Here is a 21594-nt window from a genome sequence, read left to right as displayed (position 1 = left end):
AGAAGTATACTCTTAAGTATCAGAGAAAAGTTCTGAATTTTAAAATACGGGCAATGAACTCCTCTACTGTAAACAATAGAAATCTGTGTTTCTGTGTGTCTCAATCCATATAAAAGATGCAGAAACGTACATCTGGTGCTTCTGTCGGGCTGCCATCTGGTTTTCCTTTTGTAGTTAGCTATCAATTTCATATACGTAATGGAATTTTACCCCTGAGTTTCTTACCAAAGCAAGCAGGGGAAGAAAATTACATACACAAAATGAATTTTGTGTACAAAAAATAATTGTGAACAAATACAGTAGGTAACATTTATTGGGTTCTTATTTGCCAAGATTAACAGTCTCTTCATATATTACAAAAAATGCAACTTCCATCTGAATCCTTTATACACAGCAAGAAAAGTGTATACGCCCACAAAAATTAATAAAAAGCATGATGTGCAGAAGGGTTGTCTTGGATGAACATTCTCATTTTTGACAAGCACTCATTCACTCAAAGGTTGGTTAACTTTGGGGTAAAGCTTTGGGGCATTTCAGTTGTTACTTCACAAACTCCTTCCAGTGATATGCCTTTCACCACAGCAATGGGCTGGGAGACAATCCTGATTTTCTCGGGTTCATTTCTTTCCTAAAAGATAATCGACAAGCTCTTTTGTGAGAGAGATAAAGTGACATCAACCTGACCCATCAAAGGACCGTGGGACAGAAGTGATTAGAGAAGCCATGCAGATGCAGCCAGCTGTGTCTGAGCAGGTTGGCTCGGTTCACCCATAGCCCGAGGAACTGCTAGGCTGCAGTTCATCCCATCCTAAATAGTACACCGGGGAGATATTGCAGGTTTCCACTGACACAACCCATTTATCAACTCAGCGCGTAAGAGTTCAGTAACGTGAGAGGAATTGCTCCCTAAGAGTTTTCTCTACTGGCTATAGCGGGATCCCAAGTGACTAACGCAGATGTATCCTTCTGTGGATGCAGAATGTCCACTGAGAGCTCCCGCTCCCTGCCCCATCTACGTAGGGGTATATAGCAATGTTGAAGCAATTAGCTGGTGAAACCACCATTCAGAGCAATAAGGATAAAATGTCCTCTCCGCTTCTAGGAGGTCTCAGGTAAGAGTCACAACAATTTAAAGCACTATACTCATGAAAAAACACCACAATGTAACTGAAATTTTCCAACTCTCTTTCACTACTTGATTCACTGCAACTTACCTGCCTGGTCCATGCACACACATCCTTCGAAAATTAAATGGAAGGGACATGTGAATTTGGAGCCATTAAAAGCCTAGTACGGAAATGCGCTTGTATTTTAGAGACAGATTGCTCACCCAAGCTTGAGAAACGTTGCTACTTTTACTGTTGAGGCAAACCAAATATTTAGTAACAGCTTGAAGTTCCCAATTTCTCTCTGAAGAGGTTATCAGCAGGAAGAGAGCCATATTCTTTAAAGGTCTCCATCCATTCAATGGGGAAGATGCTGGCTGACCAGCAGCCAGCTGGTAACTAAAAATCAGCAGGATTTTTTTTGTTTAGACTGAATAACAATAAAAGATGCCCGCCCAAGACCCTGGCTGCGACAGTACTTTATGGAAAATGCATTAACATTCCAGGAGCATTAATCATTTTAACAGGAAGTCAGCCAGACACCAAGAGGGACTGTCCTTGTTGGAACTCCTGTGTTGGGAAAGCACTCCAAGCGTTCTCCAAAGACTCTTTCGAACAGTTGTCTTTTGCAGCACACCTAGCAAGATACAAACTATTTCAGATTAGCTGCAAACCCAGAATCTCTCACACAAAATTCCCTCCCTTTTATTATCAGGGGAGACAAGCCTAGTGCCCTTATCAGCCATGCCGTTACTGCCACAGCCGCCGGCCAGCGGGCAGCTCCTCTGGTAGGACAACCCCAGAGCACCTAGAGCTTTTTGCATGTGAGTGACATCTACTTCGTCCAGATGTTTAGAGAGCAGGGGAGAGCCTGGCCTTCTGCTTCCACCTCCTGCCTGCACACTGACCCCCTCAACACTACGCCCAGCTCCTGATGGCACCACTGGGAACAGAGGGCACTCGGCACCTCCGGCACTCACCCAGCACCTGACATCCCTGATGTGTCCACGAATACATTCATTAGTGTGTTTTACTGGAGCAACGGTCATATAATGTCAGCCCAACAGCTGAAGTGTTGACTTACAAATTGTTTCTCCATCTTGTGAGATCCCTGGGACTCTTACATATATACAGAATCATAGAATCATGTAGGTTGGAAAAGACCTAATCGATAGTAAAAAAGAACATATGTAAATGTTACATAGCACTAAGGCTCTTAAAGTGCATGAACTTTAAGAGAGAATACAGGAAAAGGATTTTAAAGGAGCATAAATGTAGGGACTAATCTACATGGTTTTGACTATACCTCTTTGTTTGGAGCAAGGGAAGGGGGATCAGTCTTCAAGCAAACGTTCTGCAGTGGAATCTGTTTAATTAACTTAACAGCCAGGAAAATAAACAAGACAGAATAGCCCATGAGAAAGTCAGTCTCATTACAGCAATCAATATAGCAACACGCAAAATAAGTACCGGTTCTGCCAGAATGGCATTCAGACTGTTTAAGCCTTCGGAGATAATCCTATATTTCCAATGAACTGCAAACACAGGCTGAACAGAGTATTTATGTCCCTTAAGACCTCAGACAGTACCAACAGCTTATAGCTTTTAGAAACCTTAGGAGGGGAATGAAGAGGAAATAACTTGGGTCCTGAGAATAACTCTGCTTTGGGTGCTTACTTCTCTCCGCTGGCTGTACAACAACCGTGGGCTCCTAGGAGCTACGCACAGGACAGAAGCGATGTTGGATGCCAGAAAGCAGACTCACAAAGCTGCTGAAGAGACACGGGTCAGTTTAACACACTGGTGAAAGAACAGCTCAGCCACGACCTGTCTGGCAGCTCGGGAGCACCGTGCTCAGAAACATCCCAGCATCCCTCCTCCCAGCCTAAGAGAACGGATAGGGAGAGCTCATTATTGCCTCCTTTTACCTAGGCAGATTTAGTACTCTTGGTGACTCTCCTGTCAGCTCAGCTTCTCCCAGGGGAAATGTCTGAGTGCTGGAAACAGAAGACTTTGTGCCTCCATCAGGCCAGAGGGAGGTGATGGAGCAGCCAGAGCCTGGGGCAAAAGCAGAGCTGGGCAATGTTTGGATGGACGGTGGTGAAGGTGAAGCTCCCGCTGCTCCCTGACAAAGGGTTGGCCTGGGAAAGGCTGCATTTTTGAGGGACCAAAGTTACTTACATGTTTGGGAAACTTTCTTTCATTTATAAACACCAAATCATTTCACTGTGAATTTCATACTGAACTTTCAGTTAAGAAGTGTTGAAATGTTTGGTTTTACCTGGGAAATACAGAAAAAAAAAATCAGCCTCTCATTTCAAAATGGACAGTTTTGTTTGAAAACAACAGCCTGTGGGAGGCTTAGCTTCAAACTGCTACATGAGGTCTCTTTCTCATGTTTTTTTCCAAAATCCAAAAAATCCCAGTGTCTCATTTTCATTCCAAAGGAAAACAAGTTTACGGGGGCATTGACATTTTTCATGACGTGGAAGTCACCCCCCAGCCAGCCCCCCCATCCCTGCTAGTATCACTTTTCCTTCTGCATTGATTCAGGTACTGGAAAACGATAGTTGGAAGAGAAGGCAAAAGGCCAAGGCTCATGCAATCCAATTATAACCCTCCTGAAATGGCTTCCAGGAACTCTGCAAGGACTAACCTGATCATGCCTTGTAACAGCCGGAGGAAAAGAAAAATAATAGCCAGCTTGTACCCCTTCCAGAGTGACAGACTGTCTCCCAGCAAAGTTATGGAGCAGTACGTCTTGAACACCTACAATGTACGTAAGAAAGCCAGGGAACTGGGATCAGGCTGCAGAGTTGAGCAACCCGAACACTGTGTATCAGGTTTTCTTACAGCAGGACAAGAAGACTCCAAGATTATAGGCAGTACTACAGTCACTGAAAAATGCAAAGCTTGGATTTGTTAACCCTGCCCTCCATATGGTGAAATAGCTGCTGAGATTCCTTCAGCCCTCTGGTAGGTAGGCAAGTACCACCAAATTAACTTATCAGTCACCAGAGGACTAGTAATGGGCACATGTTTCAGTTAGCACCTGCCTGGTCTGTATTAGGACTTGCAAATATAGGAAAAATCTTTGCTATAATTGCTCAGCTACTTCTCTTCCAGGTCCACAGCCCCTTTTTTCTGTCCTGTTGTCTTCTGCCATGCTTATATTTTAAGCTATGCATAAACCTAATTGTTTTTAAAGGAGTGGAAAGGATATACATTTTTTCCCCATTAGGTAAGTAAAATTTGGAATATACACATCAGCTTAAAATAGTCCACAAGGAGAAAAAAAACCTCATTAAATCATACTTTCTTACCCTAATTAAAAAAACCCACCACATCGGCTAATGCTGAGGCAGTAGCTGATTTGCTCCACTACCTTCACTGTTCCCCCCAAAGTTACATTACTTTCCTTGGTCTCTGTTTCACTAATTTTCCATCTGACACACTTGTTCAGGTGTACTTTGTGATTACTTAGGTTACTAGGTCAGTACTAAGTAGCACCCCAGTGCCTTCTGCCCAGCTCTCTTGACCTTACTGAATCTTGACACGTACATTCAAGGCAGAGATGCATTACTATCACTTCTGTGTAAGCAGAGGCAATGGGTGAAGTTCTTGTATGTGAGTGGAGTCATCTCACAGATCACTTCCAAAAAATAAATTATTTCTAAGCCTGTACCCACTGTTAAAAAAACACAGGAGCAATGCCTACCTTCCTCCTTCAGGAAAGCAATCGTTTGTCTGCCAGCTGAGCAAGGATGCACGTTTCTGCTCAATGCAAACACATGCCTTAGAAAAGCAGAGTGACACTGAGTGAGTTCATCGTTTTTATCTTAAATACTAGTTTATTTACTTTTAGAAAGCAATAGCCTTCCATTAGCAATAAAGAGCAGCTGTGGAGGTGAGCAGAGTTAAACTTGGCACTCGGAGCACAGTGGAGAGATAGGAGCACAGGTCACTCAGGAAGACAGTCATGTGCGGTTCAGAGGAAGGCTTTGCACCCGCTTGATGCGTGCAGCCACGATGGCTGTGGAAAAGCAAGGCAGACCTGTTCTTTTTCCTTCTAGTTTTCCTTCTACTTCCACCAGTTTTGGTGGTGGTGCGTGTCCACCAAACACATACTAAGATGATGGCACTGAACAGTTACCATGGAGGGCACTGCTTGATCTGCATCCTTTTGCTATCGGAAGTGCGAGGGAAAGGACCTCACCTGGTTTGCAATCACAGATTGACTCTACAGGGCAGGCAGCCTGGGGGAAGGATACTCTCCCACAGCGATTTCCCAAACCAAACATAGACAGATCTCCCTTTCCATGGATCCAGACCCCTATTTTTTGTGGATTTAGCAGCATAAGACATGTCAGAAGTCACAAGCAAAGGTAGTTTCAAGTCCCCCTTTACATTGACTCTCTCCTGATGCTGTTTTGAGCAGGCCCTTACAGCTGGAGGGCACAGAGTGAGCAGGGGCTGCTCCGACTCACCCTGGACTGGACAGAGACCAAAAGCAGCAGGCTGGGATAAACACTCAGCCCTTTTTTCCAGCCCCACCTTTGTATCTGCTATGCCAGGTCCAAAGGGTATAAGTGAAATAGCTGTCAATGGACTATACCCAAAACACCCACTCCTGATCACTCAAACTGGCTTATGGCCAGATTACACGGACGGTGCACAGCAAAGCAGTAGTGCTCCAGAAAATCTGATCTTTGATTTCCTCCACATATTTGTTTTCCAGCAATCACTGCTGGCCACATGTTATTTCATTTTTGTTGCTATTTGCATCCATCTGAAGTTTAAGAGAGTCGTTCGCAAGTATTGGATTAAATTTAACTCGTTTTTATTCTGTCAGTGCCCTGGGCACCTATGTGAATATGGCTATGACCCTTCCCCACGTATATAAACTGCATGCAGCATGCTTATTTATATTAATAAGAAGATAAGCTTCTTTGTCCCATCCTCCCTCCTCCATTGCAAGTTACATATATGAAGGGCTGAAACCTGAACTTGAGTCAGGAAGGAGATTTTAAGAGTAACTGGACAGGAGGCACATCTGCTTCTGGGCCTCATGGGCAAATCACTAGCCAAGTTCCCTGGAGGCGAAAGCAGGCCCTCTTTCATTTTTCTCCCCTTGTTTCAATGAGAACCTTTCCTCTGCTACGTCATGTAGCGTGGGAGAGAAGAATGAAGCCTTGAGAGTAATTATCACAAGTCTAAATCCTGAGTGGTCCATTTAGGGAAGCATAACCCAGTTATCACTGTAAGGATGGTGTGGGTACTAACAGAAAAAGGTGAAGAACCGTAAAAAGAAGTCTCCTTTGGGAGAAAGGCTAGGAAGTTTCCCACATCCTTAGCAGAAGCACAGCTGGAAAAGAACATTTTTCTAGTTCACGTTTGGCAAAGACGCCACACTCCTAGATGTAAGTGCTCACAAGTATTGTTATTTTTTCATCTCAAGCCATTGAATACTTGGATAAACTCAAACTTCAAAACAACCCCTAGTGTTCCTTAGAGGATGCCTGTGGAGCTGTGATGCAGGAAACAGGTGTCGAGCCTAGTTAAAGTCCGATGTATGAAGGAGACACTGCGTGAAACGTTTCTGGCTCACACCGGCAAGTCCAGTTGTTTTGCTGTGGCCAGCTGCAGCGCAAGGACTCTCTGCTGCTCCTCGCGTTGCTGAGGTGTGGACATGAGCTATGGCGTGAAGTCCAGCCCAACCCGCACAAAGAGCCAGTTAAGACTTCACAAAATGTGATGAACTTCAAACTGTGGGGATCTAATGCCTTCGCTAGCTTAATTTTCTCAGGAGAGTGGCAGAAGCTCTTAGCAATGAAGAAACAGAGCAGAAAGCAGCACCCTCCAAAAGGCAACATACCTGGAAATATAGTAACATATGAATAATAAAAATCAAGAAAATGTGACATCAGCTAGGAAAATACTCCTGGTAAAGATCTAAAGTAGCTTCTCTAGCTTCCCTGCAATGTCTTTGTTGCAGGAAACCAGCATTTCAGATGTCTATCAATACGCCCGCCTTGTGGGATTTTCCAATTTTCATTTTACTCCTGCAGGGTCATTTAGCCAGGAAAATAGAGTTTTGGGTTTTAATCCCAACTCGTTTCATATCTATCCATGCAGAGGAATGTAAGCAGCCAGAGATTACAATGAGTTACGTGCACCTTAAGGCAGTTTGCATATAGTCAAATCAAGCAAACTCTGCTTATGCAGAAATCAGAGCAGATTACCTTGCCAATGGCCACCAGCTTATCTGTGTATTTCTTGAAGAGCGGGAGGACAGATTCCACGTCCTGTAATAAACCAGGTCATGTGCTTTGTAAAGACTGCTGGGGGCTAAGCTGAGCCATGGCAAACAAAACCACACACAACTATTATTGTGCATCTTGAAATGCAAATCATGAAAATGACAGTCTGGGACAGAGGGGGTCAGTCTACTGTGTTACTAACAGCTTCTGAATAACGTAATTACTCAGCCCTTTGGAAAGAAAATGGAAAGATAGATTCAAAGAGGGTTGGAGGGATGCTAGTCCAGGTAACTCTGCTAGTGAGCAGAGGAAGAAAGACCCCATTCTCCCTAATTTGGCTGAACTGAGCCTCATCTTCTAAGAGCCGGGAAACCTCTGAGAAAGGCATCTTGGCAACTTAATAGGTCCCTGGCAGCCTGGTCCTGGGTGGTGTCCTTCCCAGAGGAAAGGCAGTTGTCAGTGCCAGGGAGCAGGTCTCATTGAACCAGCGTACCAGACCAGCCCCACAAATCACTGCCTTTTCAGCCGAGCTCTTCATCACTCTGGGCTATTCAACAGCACAGGGTCATGTTCAGGAGCTGCACCAGCAAACAGCACACGGACACGACAATTTCCCATGCACCCTGTCCTCAGCTTTGGTAAAGCTTCACTGTGGGCTTCCAGCAATGAGACCCCCATCCAGTGCCATGTGGGGCAGAGGCTAGGAGGGAGGGAGACTTCTCCCCATCCCTGGGAGATGAGGGCAAGACAGCCTCTACCAGCAGGGCTCCTGCTGAACCTCAACTCTATCTGCCACTGGTGGCAACAGGGTCAGTACTTACCTTCCTTGAGTTATGCCCCAGCGTTCACCCTTCCCTGCCACAATCTGCATCCACTAAGACAGCAGGGATGAAGCAAGACCACTGCGTGTAGCCGCACCTCTCCAAAAAAAGGGCAACCTAAGGACTCCAAGAGGAAGCTCTGATCATCCTGATACCACAGCAGCCTCCATGTGCTGGTCAAGAAACAACCTCTTTGGATAAATGGTCCCACACACACACATAGATTGTCAATGGATGTGCTGCACTCACTGGGAGCACAGAAGGGATTATTTCGGAGAGTGCTGACATCTGCTCATGCATATTATATACCACATTATCCCACTGCACATGCACTTGCCATTGTCTCGACTCAGCACAGAGGTCCTGTGCAGTACAGAGCTGAGTTTCCACCCTGACTTTTCCAGGCAGGAATAATGACCCCTGAAGAGAAGGGAAGTTACCTAGCGATGCTTTGATTGAAGCTCCACACATAGTGCTCCGTTTAACTTCTTCCCACAGCACTCCATTTGTTCGCTTCCTCCCCCTTTGTTGTGCATCCAGAAATGTTCTGAGCACAAAAATGTTCTCTCTATATATTTATAGCAATAAGCCAATGCCAATCAGGACTTCAAAGCTGCCCTCTCCAGGCAGTGCACTTAACAAAGACAGACCTTCCTGCTAAATAATCCCAGGTCCTTTCCATTTCATGGGTTCACCCATGGTCATGTGCTGAGCAGACCTAGGAGGTCCCAAGCAGCAGGTCCAATTCCACCCGTGAGACGCAGCATCCGACATACACACATTCCCATGGAAATCAGTTAACATGGTCATGCTGTCTCCTCGTCCACATCCACAACTCACAGTTTTTTACAACAGTCAACAAAATTTGGCAGGCAGACAGAGCTCTTGGAGATACAAAGTTCCTACAAGGTTTGTGAGAGTTGGTGGCCATGTAGATGACACCGACTCTCTCCATTCCCCCTCAAGGCTACCAAGAGGAGGCACACACCCAGCTGCTGAGTCTGACGCCAGCAGCTATCCAAACATGACCGACCCAGCTCTGGACTAATCTCAGCATGTGCTATTTCTTGTCTAAATGGCAATCCAACAAGTGCAGGGAGGCAACGTGGAAGAGAGCTGGGGAATTACAGGGAGGCCACAAGGACACAGAAGAAAGCCGAGGTACTGTGGCGGGCAGAGCCCAGAGGGTATGCGGAGGAGCTGGTGGTACCATGGCAGGCATCAGGGAGACACACAGGGAGCTGGAAATGCAGCACCGGGAGTGCTGGGCCGTAATGGGAGCATCACAGGACTCAGGTAGGAGACTGGGATTGCTGTGGTGAGGTCATAAATCCCTGGGGGGAAAAAAGCTTTACTGGTTGTGCTGCTTGTGAGATAACTTGTCTTCTATCAACACGGGACACATGTACTTTACCTAAGCTGTGGTTGGCCACTGACAAGGAGCCAAGTGTCTGCACTCTGGTGACAGAGCATACAGCCCTGGCACAGCCAAAATAGCGGACACAAAATCTGAATGTGCATATTAAAGAAGTTAAACCCAGTGTCCACACTTTGTCACAGAAATACAAAATACATGTGGGAAGGAGCCAGGCACCTCACCCGGACCGTGGCGCTGCACTGCCCGTCTGCTCTGCTCCGAATCAGATGAACCCCAAAACATGCGATGACCAAGTCGGGATGCCTTTGGGGGCGGGAGGAGGCAGGAACATGTCAGCCGTTATTCCCCAGCAGCAAGCGTAGCCCAGGTGCAGTAAGTGCCAGCAGCCATGGGGACCTTGCAGCAGATGGAGAGGACACCCATCACGGTGCCATGGGGCACAGCTCTGCTGCTGTTTAGCATCACGGGCTTCATCAACAGGGACTAAGCAGGGTGGGGAGCACAAACAGCTCTCCCACCTCTGCAGGCAGGCTTTAACAGCCAGCCCCAGATACAGTCCGTGCGCTGACCCAGCCTGCCTGCCAGGTGATACCTCTGGGGCATCACGGGTTCAGTCACACTGCCGATGTTGTGACTTTTCCATGTCTCACCCCCTGCACTTCCAAAACAGGGATGTGGCCCTGCTTCCCCCCATGTCAGTGCTGCTTCGTGGTCTTTCAGGCAGCTGTACTTGATCCCGTGCTGGGAAGCTGAAGGTTTGCTCAGCCACGCCGCGGCGCCAGTGCTCTGCCGTGGCAGGCCAGGCTCATCTGTATGCAGCCACCGACCGTGGACGCCACGCAGCCTCCTTGCCTGCCCTTGAAGGCAGTGTACATAGACATAGTACCTCACCCAAGCACTGCAGACAAAATCCATGTATTTTGATGTTGACTGTCACTTTGGTAGGACATCAGATATGTCCCCAAGTGCCGCCGCAGAAGTAGCTTGCTCTTCAGACCACAGCCCTTTGAAAAGAGGCCAGATCTTCCTGTTCTGTGCATGTGCCACTTCTCTACACTTTTTTTCAGCTTTGTCTTAAGTTTCTTGATGCCACCTGCGCACTCACTACATGACAAGTGCTCCACGCGCCAGCGGCTCTGTGCACCAAAGCCCTCTGTAGCAGCCAAGCCAAACACCGGCACTGCTCGTTATGCTGTTTTCTAGGGCAGAGAGGGGCTACATCTTGCTCCTACAGACTCCTTGTCCCAGTGCCTCATTGTTTCTGCTTTTTCACGTGAACCACACCACCATTTTCATCAGCAGACCCGGGCACGGGTAGTGGCACTGATCTCCTGTGTTTGCATTAAGCACCCTGTTGGCAGCATCTCTCCGTGCACTTGGGGAGATGAGTATCAGTTCCTGCCCCAGGCACGGGTTCATCAGGGCCATAATCTTCACTATGTTTTGTCACCATTTTGTCATTCACAGCAGCTCAAAGAGGGGCGTAAAAATTTGCCAGGCCCTGGAGGGGGTACTTTGCGGTGCAATGAGGGTTATCATGCCCGTGCCCCAACTGATTCACACCGATAGAAAAGCCAACCCCAGCAGGGGAAATGAATGGATGGATAACCACCTGCTGAAGAGGAAAATGCCGAGACAACTAGGTACTATGGCAATTCGTATCCTTTCTTTGATCTCAGCTGTATCTTTGTACTCCATATAGAAAGCAAAGAGAAGAACAACAAACCTTTCTGCTAAGCCAGTGACTCTCTCAAATGCGTTTTCCTGCTCTGTAACGGGAACAGAGGATCGAACCCCAGCCTGCATTAATGAAAAAACAAACAAAAGCAGAAGTTCATTAGTGATGAAAGTTGCATTTCCAGCCAATTATTTATTTGCTTTTGCCTCGAAAGAGCCTATCTATGCATTGCATAGGAGCCTGTTGGAAGCACCTCCAGTAAAAGTCTTTGGTCAATTTGTTTAAACTCTTACCACAATAAACAGCAGGATTAAACAGCTTATCATCCACTTGGCCTCATCACCATCTCCTCGCTTGTTCCCATGTCGAAATCTGGACAAACTCATCACCCTCGCAGTTTGTCCCAGAGTTCAGCAGATTCAGGCCCTGTTAGTCCATGACTAAGAACAAGTTTCAGAAGAAAGGCCCCGGGAGGATGATCCACCTGCAGCCCTCCAAAAACTAATTGACTGAGCACAGATAGAGCCCTTAGACTCTTAGCTGTCGGTCTTGAACTCAGAGGGGATTTCCAGGATCTGAGGAGTTCAAGTGACTTACGCTGAACCTTTTAGTCCTACTATACCCACTCCACTCTTGCAAGTCACTTGGCCTTCAGGCAAAATCATTTCAGTCTTGTTCCACGTGAGTCCTGCAAGCAGCTTGGCACGGGTGGCGAAAGGGCGACGACACCAGCCAGCCGAGGAATTGCAATTTCAGCATCCTTCCAGCCCCTGCTATTGATTCAAGGTGCTCATTGAACAAAGAAGGTGCAAAGTACCTCTGTGTGATTTGGTAGCCATTGACGGCATATGCTGGTCCACTATTTTGTCTCTATCAACAGACAAATCTGCTTTAGAAGCTCTCTAGATCTACAAGCTTCGCATCTCAGCCTATGGAAAGTACCTTCACATTATTACCATCACCCTGCATCCCCCTCATTATTTATGCCTGGTGTTAAGCTATCCGCTCACTGTAAGGCCTTGCACGTGTGGGAGTCCCTAGTGCACACAGTGCATCTGCGTGCATTATTTTAAGCCTGGAAAGAACCGAGTGATGCGGGGCTTTTTTTTCTGGCAGAAGCTGTACCAGTCAGAGCTGCATCAATAACAGAGTACTGACTAACAAGCGAGGCACTCGGAAGGCACTAATTATGCCAAAGAAATCACAAACCTTTCTTGATTTTTCTATCACATCATATACATCCTGCAAGATAGAGAGACATGAGGAGTCATACAAAGTGCAATCAGATCTGCTGTTTGTAGCATCCCACGGAAAGGTGATGGCTACAGTTACCAGATGGAGCTTGGGACCTACCGCTTTCCATACTGCTGCAGACCATCTGTGCCATTCCATCTCTGTGAGAGAGAGGTCACTGGGGCTGTTAGTGTCCCCCAAAATTAATGGCATGACTGAAAAGAAAACTGGGGTCTCCACGAACTCTGTGCTTTCTCTCTCATTTCCCCTCAGGTTTCCCGAAAGCTAAACACGGCATCCAGCTAAATTTGAAATGGGTCCTTCCCCTAGTACGTCCCTGGCCAGTCCAGTGTCCTATGCTATGTAGGAGGGGACATGGCTTGTCCAGACAACCTGAGAGGCTGCAACAGGGTTCAGCACACACACTGTTAAGGCCAGCCTTTGTGGGGATGGAGGGTTTCATGGTGTGCAGCCACATGGCTCCCTCATGAGCTGTCTGGCCTTGCCGAGCCCCTCTGGACCAGGCGTTAGCCTGGGACTGCAGGCAGAAATGCAAGCTCTCTGTTAAATTCCCCTTTCGAGGTAAAGACACAGGATGACTGCTGAGAGATCAACGATGTTTTCCAGTGTGAAAACCACACGGCCTCCCCCCACACGTTAGCTACCACCAGTCCTGAGTGAGCGCCTTCAAAAGTTGGGTTTCCTGCGCAAAGCAACGATTTTACTTCCAGTGCCTGCCGCCCCCCCAGTGCTGACTGCAGAGGGCTGGGGCACAGCTCGCGCAGCAAAACCAGCGGCACTGGGGAAAGGGTGCTACTTCTGACCCTTGTTTGGTGTTAGGGATGCCAAGACGGTGTGGGAATGACACTGCATTTTCCTTTTCTGGAGCGCCAGGCCACCTATGCCGTGACTGAGTTCAGGCGCTGCAGGTCTAAGGAGAGGACAAAGTCGGTCTGTTCTGCTGCGGGCACCCTGCCAGGCTCGCCCTACCCACAGCTGCTGCAATGCCAGGTTTCTCTTGCCCAGGGGGAAGAAACCCTGTGCCTCCTTCCCCGGCCCCAACCACGCTCCCGCGCCGCAGCAAGCACCTCTGGACCCTGCTGCTTCAGGGACAGGGGGCACAGGCTGTCCCACAGAGCTCCCCACAGCCCACGTGGGGCTGGCTGCCCTCGGCAGTGCCCTGCCCAGCTGGGAGCTGCAGGATGTGAGCACGTCTACAGGTTTTTGTAGCACTGCAGCAGCAAAAGGAATTCAAGAGCTCAGGCCAGGTATCATCGACTGTGAGGCTAAGCCTGAACCAGAGCAATGTTACCCCCTTGCAGAGAGAGGGATTTTGAGCAGACTAAATACTTGATATTCCCTTTTTTGCAAAACCAGTGTTTCCATCCAAGGCTAAGAATTTCATAGAGAATAATAAGGCCAAAACTCTGCAAACATTTGGACACTGCCTGACTTTTTACCAGGAGCATCTCCCACGCAATACTGGGAGCCTTCCCGTCACACAGGCAGCAGGAAGCACATGTAAGGCTGTCTGGTATCACCTGTTTAGCATCTCCGATGACAACATGATTACTAATCATTGATGTCAATGACATTAATATTCTTAAGACTATTGCACACCTGTTCCCTAGCACCATCTGGAGGCAAACTCTGTCCTTCAGCCAATTTAGTGGAAATGATGCCTGTAGATCCAGGGTAACAAATGGCTCTAACTGCTCTGGGTCAAACATTCAGCAAAGATTCAGGCGTTTGCTGCTCTGAATACATGTTGTAATAGAGACAAATTATTCAAGTTTGGTTGCTTGCTGCAGGCTGAAAACTGTTTAGGAACATATGTTTAAACTTAATAAGCTAACTCTAGGCAAAAAGCAGAACACAGCTGTTCTGCTAAAGATAGCAAAAAAACCTGACAGTATGGTTTTAAGAAATTGAGGAAGAAAATGTAGAGGAAACCAAAAGTTTAAGATGGGTATTGCTTACATTACAAGCTTTTGCTCCCTTTCCCCCCCCCCTCCTCTATCTGGGAGCTGATACCTTCTCCACCTGTATCCTCCTCAAAACAGGAAAAAGCCCCAAACCCTTGCCTTGCAGTCCTACACCCCAAAAAGCAGACATCAGATGATTTCAGAACAGGGCATTACAAACCATTTTGCAAAGGGGCAACTGGTAAGATGTTCTAACCAGGAAGACAGGAAGGAGTCTCATCTGAAAAATCACATAGGTACCCGAGACATAGAATACACATGCCCAAATCTTAAACCCAAATGCTCTCACCATCGGCTGGTATGATGCATGATTTTGTACCTGAGGTGGTGACGGACTAAGTTAATACTTGCGTATTTTCTTCACTGAGCTAGTAAACCCCCCCCTCTAGGGAGGCAAAGCCTCCACTTCCCTAGTGGCCCTCAGAACAATTGAGTGTCATATATAACTCACCTCGTTCATTGCTGGTTTATAGTCAGCAAAATTTTGATGAGTATTTCAACAGGCCCACGTCCACACAGGTGCTGTGAGAGAGCACAAGATTCAGTTTTTAGGACACTGGCCAACGTGGCAGAATCCACAGCAGACAGGTGCCTCCAAGATCTCACAAAATTGGGCTTGTCTCCCTTTCACATCCCATATCTCCTGATACTGAGCAGTCAGAAGAGTAAGTCCTTGAAATAAGACCAAACCCAGGTTTTTTCCTTTGAATATGATTCAAAAAATAAAATACAAAAAATCAAAGCAAATCCTTCTCAAAATAGCCAAGATCTGAGCAACTGTTTACAAGGGAAAAGGAGAGAAGGAGTAGAAGGGCCATAATTCTTTCCTTCCAACTGTATTTTTAAGGACATCAGAGGTGTTGCTTCTGCACCACTCGCAGAGCCCAGTCAATACGACATACAGAGAATGTCCATCCAGCTGGGTTTTTTTAATGGCTCAGAAAGGGATGTACAGTCGACAAGTCCTAACAGGAGCTTTCGTATCACAAGTAGGCCCACAACCCTATGACTTTCAGTCAGATGAAATTAAGGGATGAGGGGGACGTTAAGCACTGCACATCAGGCGTCTCCCAGACTAGAGGCAGCTGAGCGAGGAGTCTGAGAAACTAAACTGACAATTTTATGGTGCTCTTCTTTAGAAAGTATTTGTTCAGAGACATGAGAGATGCAAGTGAACAACCTGTCTTTATCACATCCAAGACATGACAATGGGGCATACCAAAGATCTTTGAGAAATTCCCTATATTCATCCTATGCATCTATATAACACTCTGCTCACTTCTTGAACTTTTCAACAGCAAAACTCCACTTCAAGATAAGATGCACGTTGGTTTTATTAATTACACCATAAATAATAGTTTCTGCAATGTCATATATTTCAGTTTCTGAATCTATATCTGAAGAAAGTTCCAAAGTTTGGGGAATACTTTCAGTGCATTCTGTGTAGTCACTTCTATAACTTCTTCAACTGGAATTCCTTTAATTTTGGCAATATATTCTGCAGCAATGTAAATATTTTTTGGTTCATTTCTCACCTGAAAACAAACAAAAAAACCCCCAAATTACAATCCCTACAGGTCACAGGTGTTTCAGATTCAGTACTTCCTGACACAACTTCAGTCACATTATGGCATGTGTGCCAGAGAAATTACATGTATTTATTCTTCTTGGATTATTTTCCCCTTTGCCCATTCCTGGAATTTCTTCTCCTTTCCCAGCCCCAGGAACACTGACTTGTTCATCTCAAAATTTTCACTTGGCGACCTCTTTTGTCCTTTGTACCCATGCTTGCACTACTTCACTCTCCCATGCCAGTAACTGACCTCCGTAAGGTGTGGGTTTGGATATACATACATAGCAGTCCCCCCTGCCCCATCATTTACCTGTTTTTCAGGCCCCAGAGCAGGAGAGTCAGTTTCCAAGCATATATTTTCCAGAGGTAACAGTTTCACAAGCTTCTGCTTCTTGAAGAAAATAAGACAGCCATTAAACACTTTATGCACTTAGACCTGTGGGAAAAAATGTATGAAGGGAGGAGATCCTCTGCATTTAAAAGCAATGTCAAAAGACTGTCTGCATTTTATCAACAATTTCAGAATGGAAGCAAGGATACCAGGAGCTGCTCAAGAAGTCCCTTCAAATTAGTGTCCTGGTTTTGGCAGGGATAGAGTTAATTTCCTTCCTAGTAGCTGGTACAGTGCTGTGTTTTGGATTTAGGATGAGAACAAAGTTGATAACGCACCAATGTTTTAGTTGTTGCGAGGTAATGCTTACACTAGCCAAGGACTTTTTAGTTTCCCATGCTCTACCGACTGAGAAGGCTGAAGGTGCACAAGAAGCTGGGAGGGGGCACAGCCAAACTGGCCAGAGGGACATTCCATACCATGTGACGTCATGCTCAGTACATAGACTGGGGAAAGCTGGCCGGGGGGGCCGCTGCTCGGGGACTGGCTGGGCATCGGTCGGCAGGTGGTGAGCAACTGTACTGTGCATCACTTGCTTTGTGTATTATTATTTTATTATTATTATTATCATTTTATTTCAATTATTAAACTGTTTTTATCTCAACCCACGAGCTTTTCTCACTTGTGCTCTTCCAATTCTCCCCCTCATCCCACCGGGGGGCGGGGGGGGGGGGGGGAAGAGTGAGCGAGCGGCTGCGTGGTGCTTAGTTGCCGACTGAGGTTAAACCACGACAATTAGGATTATCCTGTTTTCTAAATATCTGAAGTACTATTATCTAAACACTGAATCCATTGTTATTTGTTAAATCACGTAGTTATATTGCACAAAATACCCTATATTTAGAGCTGCCAATGCAATTTTAATTTGCTATTTTTCTGTATATATAATAGTTATGTACCTTTTTCCCATCTCCGCTTTTACCCCTCAATTCCAGTTTGCTTTCCTTTCTCCAAGTTCCTAACCTCATCCCCATCTATATCCATCCCTCACACCCCCTCCACTTGAATCATGCCTTTTCCTTTCTTACATTTCCTAGGCTTATCACAGAAAGCGATGATAGTGCAGGATAGAAACAGACTGCTACCCCAAAATAAGAAGTTAGCATAGCTTGTAGCAGCCCAGAGTAGAAATTAAAAGAGCAGTCTCATCAAATCAAGGGCTGAACCTCACCAATGCCGTCTTCAAGCAATTTAGCCACTTCTTTGCTGGGTGCACCTTGTGATAATCGCAGTTTTTCAAAGATCTGTAACTTAGCCAATTGTGAGCAGATTTCCTTTTGAACAGAAAGTGCCATAGCACTGAGGTAGAAACTAGTCCTTTTCCACATGATGTCCCTGCTCTAAAACAGTACAGCGACAGAAGCTTCCAAAGAAGAGTTCACCAGAAACCACATTAAAATGACAAGAAAATGCCTATTTTCTTAACCCTTGTTTCTCAGGAATAGCTGAACTGTTTTAGCCAAAATTTCCCCCCAAAAGTCTAGCTAAGACAAAAGCCTCAGGTAGAAATTTAGCCAAAGTAAAAATGTGCAACGCTATAAGCAACTGAAACTTCTATTGAGAAGCATCAGGTGACAGCAACCGTCTGCGAGCACTGCTAGTCCCACTTCAAACTGTACAGTTAAAAACAAGCATATTCTTGAGCTGCACAGTGAAAACAGTCATGTTCGCCATCATGACAAGCTGTCAGCTATTATGTGCAATCCCCAAGCACCGAGAAGGAGCAAACCCCTTTAAACATTACCTGTTCACTCCTTATAATGGAAGGAGGAATGGAGAAGAAGTATCCAGCTTTCACCCCTTCCATCGCTACAGATAGCTTCCCATCAAATGCATGGAGCAACACCTTTGTAGCACCTCAGAGAAAAGAAGCCAACCAAACCATTAGCAGTGTTTACAGTAGGTCTGCAATGTCAGCTTCCAATGGGACCTTGGTCCCATAAAGAATGAATACAGAATCTCTGCACTATTCCTCCCCAGTTTCACGTACACAAACTGATGTGAGGACATGGCACAACTGAAGAAATTCTGTTGACAAAAGCCATGATGGAGAAAATGCATTAAAAACATACCTTGTTCCTTTAAGAGATTAATGGTTGGTCTTCCAGCTGAGCGGGAATGAACATTTCTGCACAGCAAGGAGAGGCCCGGCATTAGGAAATTCAGCAAAATACTTTTTTTTGTAAACACAAACGAACTAACAGCAGCTTGGGAAGAAAATAATTAATCTGTATTACACCTTTTATCAGAAAAAAAATCTAGAGACATATATATGAATCATTTTAGCTACAGTGAAGATATAGCAACAATATAGCAAGGACAGGACACAGAAGACCACAGTATTCAAGTGGAAACAGGGAAAACTATAATTAAATCTCAGGCTGGAGACTGACAGGACACTAATGCCAGTTTAATCCATGTAAGAAGAGTTCCGTGGGCTCTTGGTAACTATATATCCTGGGAAATATTTCCATATGTTACTGAGATCTGGCAAATTCTCCTACTAGTATAAACAAAACCTACAAAGGCAAATCCAATCTTCTTGCTAACTCAATGTGCTTGATCAAAACCTGTCTTTGTCCTTCCTTCTGTTCATCTGTGCTGGCAAATCTGGGAGTGAAATCTAGTCCAACCTACGGTACAAGAAGAGAAGTGAAAAAATTTTACAGACCTAACACTTGACTAAACCACAATACCATATATAAAGGCAAAAAATGCTTCAAAACTGCAAGGCATTTCAAAATATATATACTAGAGACTGCAATTAAAATGAGCTCAACCGTAGCTTAACTCAGAGAGGAATCCATTCTCAACCATAAGCTTTTCAACTATGAAGCATTTGTGGGCAAACAGTTACTAACAAGTGTATTTAACATTTTAATCTGTAACTGGTTTTCTGGGGTTTTATATTCTATTGAATATTATTTCAGATTAAATTTCAAATCTGGATCTCCAATACAAGCAAAATTTCCAAACTGAACCTGTAGCTTTAGTCCTATCTTTAGCAAAAATTACCCATTAATTCTATACTTTTTTTATTTAAACATGTTCAGGCAAAATTTAAAGTTTGCCAAAGCAGCCCCATTCACAGTTACATCAACCAAAGTCCTTGGTATACAGTACAAGTACAACATGGCAAGTTTAGCTACAAAGCTCTGCCAATATCTGCTTTTTCTGCAGCCAGTGCAGAACCAGCCGTAAGTCCCTCCAGTACCAACACACAAAAGAGGCAGACTCTACCCTACAGCTTTCAAGCCTCAACTAGTTTATAAAGAAATATAAGACATGAGACAACACATGGGCACAAACAGATGAGGGATCACAAGAAAAAAGGACTGTACAAGTCGGTGACGTGTACTGAAATCATAGCGTAGCTTAACTTTGTCAGGGAAGAAGGCAGGAAGGATCTGCACGAGGACAACAATGTGACTCGACACTTCACTGTGCCAGAGCATAGGTCAAAAGACATTTGGGTATAAGATGATATAGCATAATTATGCAATCCTTCCTACTAAATCCACCAGCATAAATGCCATTTATTTCCTAATAATGATAATGAAGGAAAAGAGGGAATCAGGCATATCTATGAAGGAAAGCACATTAAGAGAATTACAAATCAGACTTAGCACTTGTTCAGACTGATAGCAATACTTATAGCATACACAAAACCAAGTACTCACTAAGTTTTTGTAATTCTGGTGACAGATGCTGCCAAAGCCATAGACATTTAAACAAGTTACGGAATTCTACTTACTTCTCCGATCCCCACCAATTTATCTTTGTAGAGTTCTATAAGCGGCCATGCAGCATCCAGATCCTGCAAAAACAAATTAAAGACGCAACCCTCGCTGCCCTTACAAGATGGAAGTGGTATGAACTCAGCATTATGACTAAATTGGAGTTTCCTTCATTGTTCTTAAATTCTGTACCTTAAAACTTGCTATTACTGTGAGTTGTGCGGTCAGACAGATTTTAGAAACCTGCAGGATTTCCCTTCTTTACTTAATGACCCTTCATTTTAAGTTATCTTTCCACAGGAATAGAATAGGTAATTAAAACAAGGCCAATAAAAAGCTTTGTAACATTAAATGGCTGCAGACAGCTCTCCAAGTTTTTCAGGCCAAGGGCACAAACGGTCGTGTTCCACTTCCCATGCTAACAAAGGGACATCTGCAAACACGCACACGTGTTCCGTCTGCTGTAAGCAAAGCACTCACTTGGGATTTTTAAAACTGCTTCACTGCAGTAATATGGCCAGATGACTCCAGTGAACAATTCTGCTTTAGGACTAACACAGACAAATAGATGTACTAAGAGACCCTGGCATTTGGTCCGCTGGGTCTCCCGTATTACAGAAGCGCAGAAAAATCACTGGGCAGATCTGAAGTTAAATCAGGCAGACCAGAGAGCATCCTGTCAGCTGCCCTGAGCAGTCCCAGCACTATTTTATAGCTGTGCTAATCTAAGTTGCCTGTGTTTTACCTTCAAAGTAACACTGCGCTGCTCCTCTGGCGAAACCTCTTGAACCGGGTGAACTCCCAGGCATGGAAAAACAAACCCTGGGAATCTGGACACAGAATAAATATCAGTAGTGCGAGAGACCACAGAAAAAGCGAGTTTAAAGTGAAAAAGAATGGCCGGCCTGACCAAGGAAGAGGGCAGCGCGTCCCCCGTCAGCTCCCACGCCGCCATTCGCTCCCGCCAAGGCGCGGACCCCGCCGCCGGGACACAGGTGGCCGCCAGGCCCCCACGCCGGCCTCGCACCTCTCCGACAGCGCCACGACGTCCCGGAACTCCCCCGCCTGCTCCGACACCACCACCAGCGCCGACACCGCCGCCTGCGGCAGACAGAAACCCCCGCCCCGCTGAAGCCGGGCCGGGCGGTGGGGCCGGGGAGGAGTGAGGAGAGGGTCACTGCCGGCCGCCTCACCTGCTGCGCCGCCCGCACCACAGCCGCCACGTCCTGCAAGAGACACGCACCGACTTAGCGCCAGGGCCGGGCCGCGCCGCGCCGCAGCCGCCCCTCCGCGCCTCACCGTCTGGAAGCAGGGCGCGGCGAGGTGGCAGTGGCAGTCCACCAACCCTACTGCCGCCGCCATGCCGCGCCCGGGGCTGAGGGGAAGGGGTGGGGAGGCCGCGGGTTCCGCTTCCGGGCCGGCATTTTCCCTG

The 21594-nt window shown here is 46.0% G+C and overlaps 2 protein-coding genes across 5 annotated transcripts; both read right to left on the bottom strand.

Moving 5' to 3' along the window:
* Positions 1 to 295: 295 nt before the first annotated feature.
* LOC143158515 (putative deoxyribonuclease tatdn3-A) lies at positions 296 to 14979 on the bottom strand. The gene is made up of 8 exons (XM_076334541.1): positions 14913 to 14979; positions 11292 to 11365; positions 7349 to 7411; positions 4825 to 4901; positions 3763 to 3875; positions 2413 to 2484; positions 2191 to 2270; positions 296 to 1743 (listed from the first exon to the last, which is right to left on the bottom strand). The coding sequence occupies exons 1-8, from the start codon at positions 14919 to 14921 to the stop codon at positions 1638 to 1640; spliced, it is 594 nt and encodes a 197-aa protein (XP_076190656.1). The 5' UTR covers positions 14922 to 14979; the 3' UTR covers positions 296 to 1637.
* On the bottom strand, positions 14915 to 21553 carry TATDN3 (TatD DNase domain containing 3). 4 transcript variants are annotated; one of them, XM_076334540.1, is made up of 11 exons: positions 21462 to 21553; positions 21356 to 21388; positions 21190 to 21263; positions 20908 to 20992; positions 20180 to 20242; positions 18949 to 19058; positions 18498 to 18553; positions 18170 to 18282; positions 17597 to 17699; positions 16345 to 16425; positions 14915 to 14983 (listed from the first exon to the last, which is right to left on the bottom strand). In XM_076334540.1, the coding sequence occupies exons 1-10, from the start codon at positions 21522 to 21524 to the stop codon at positions 16373 to 16375; spliced, it is 753 nt and encodes a 250-aa protein (XP_076190655.1). In that variant the 5' UTR covers positions 21525 to 21553; the 3' UTR covers positions 14915 to 14983; positions 16345 to 16372. The 4 variants fall into 4 exon arrangements, with proteins under 4 accessions (XP_076190655.1, XP_076190652.1, XP_076190653.1 ...); XM_076334539.1 differs by lacking the exon at positions 14915 to 14983 and adding an exon at positions 15915 to 15996 and having other exon boundaries at positions 21462 to 21551; XM_076334537.1 differs by lacking the exons at positions 14915 to 14983; positions 17597 to 17699 and adding an exon at positions 15778 to 15996 and having other exon boundaries at positions 21462 to 21549.
* Between the last annotated feature and the right edge of the window lie 41 nt (positions 21554 to 21594).

Source organism: Aptenodytes patagonicus, chromosome 3 (assembly GCF_965638725.1).
Source record: "Aptenodytes patagonicus chromosome 3, bAptPat1.pri.cur, whole genome shotgun sequence".
In the NCBI taxonomy this organism is placed as follows: domain Eukaryota; kingdom Metazoa; phylum Chordata; class Aves; order Sphenisciformes; family Spheniscidae; genus Aptenodytes; species Aptenodytes patagonicus.
The sequence above is the reverse complement of the archived record's forward strand: the minus strand, read 5'-3'. Positions and strand labels throughout refer to the sequence as shown.

What these genes read in the sequence shown, in the direction of transcription:
- LOC143158515 (XM_076334541.1), bottom strand. An exon ending in TGCTTTCCTGAAGGAGGAAG is followed by an intron (nt 3,876 to 4,824) that starts GTAGGCATTGCT and finishes CGTACATTGTAG; the next exon opens with GTGTTCAAGACGTACTGCTC. An exon ending in CTGTTACAAGGCATGATCAG is followed by an intron (nt 2,485 to 3,762) that starts GTTAGTCCTTGC and finishes CTGGCTGTTAAG; the next exon opens with TTAATTAAACAGATTCCACT.
- TATDN3 (XM_076334537.1), bottom strand. Translation starts at nt 21,524, where the DNA reads ATGGCGGCGGCAGTAGGGTTGGTGGACTGCCACTGCCACCTCGCCGCG. An exon ending in AGAAGATTGGATTTGCCTTT is followed by an intron (nt 18,554 to 18,948) that starts GTAGGTTTTGTT and finishes CTTGCTGTGCAG; the next exon opens with AAATGTTCATTCCCGCTCAG. An exon ending in TAATCTCTTAAAGGAACAAG is followed by an intron (nt 18,283 to 18,497) that starts GTATGTTTTTAA and finishes CTTTTCTCTGAG; the next exon opens with GTGCTACAAAGGTGTTGCTC.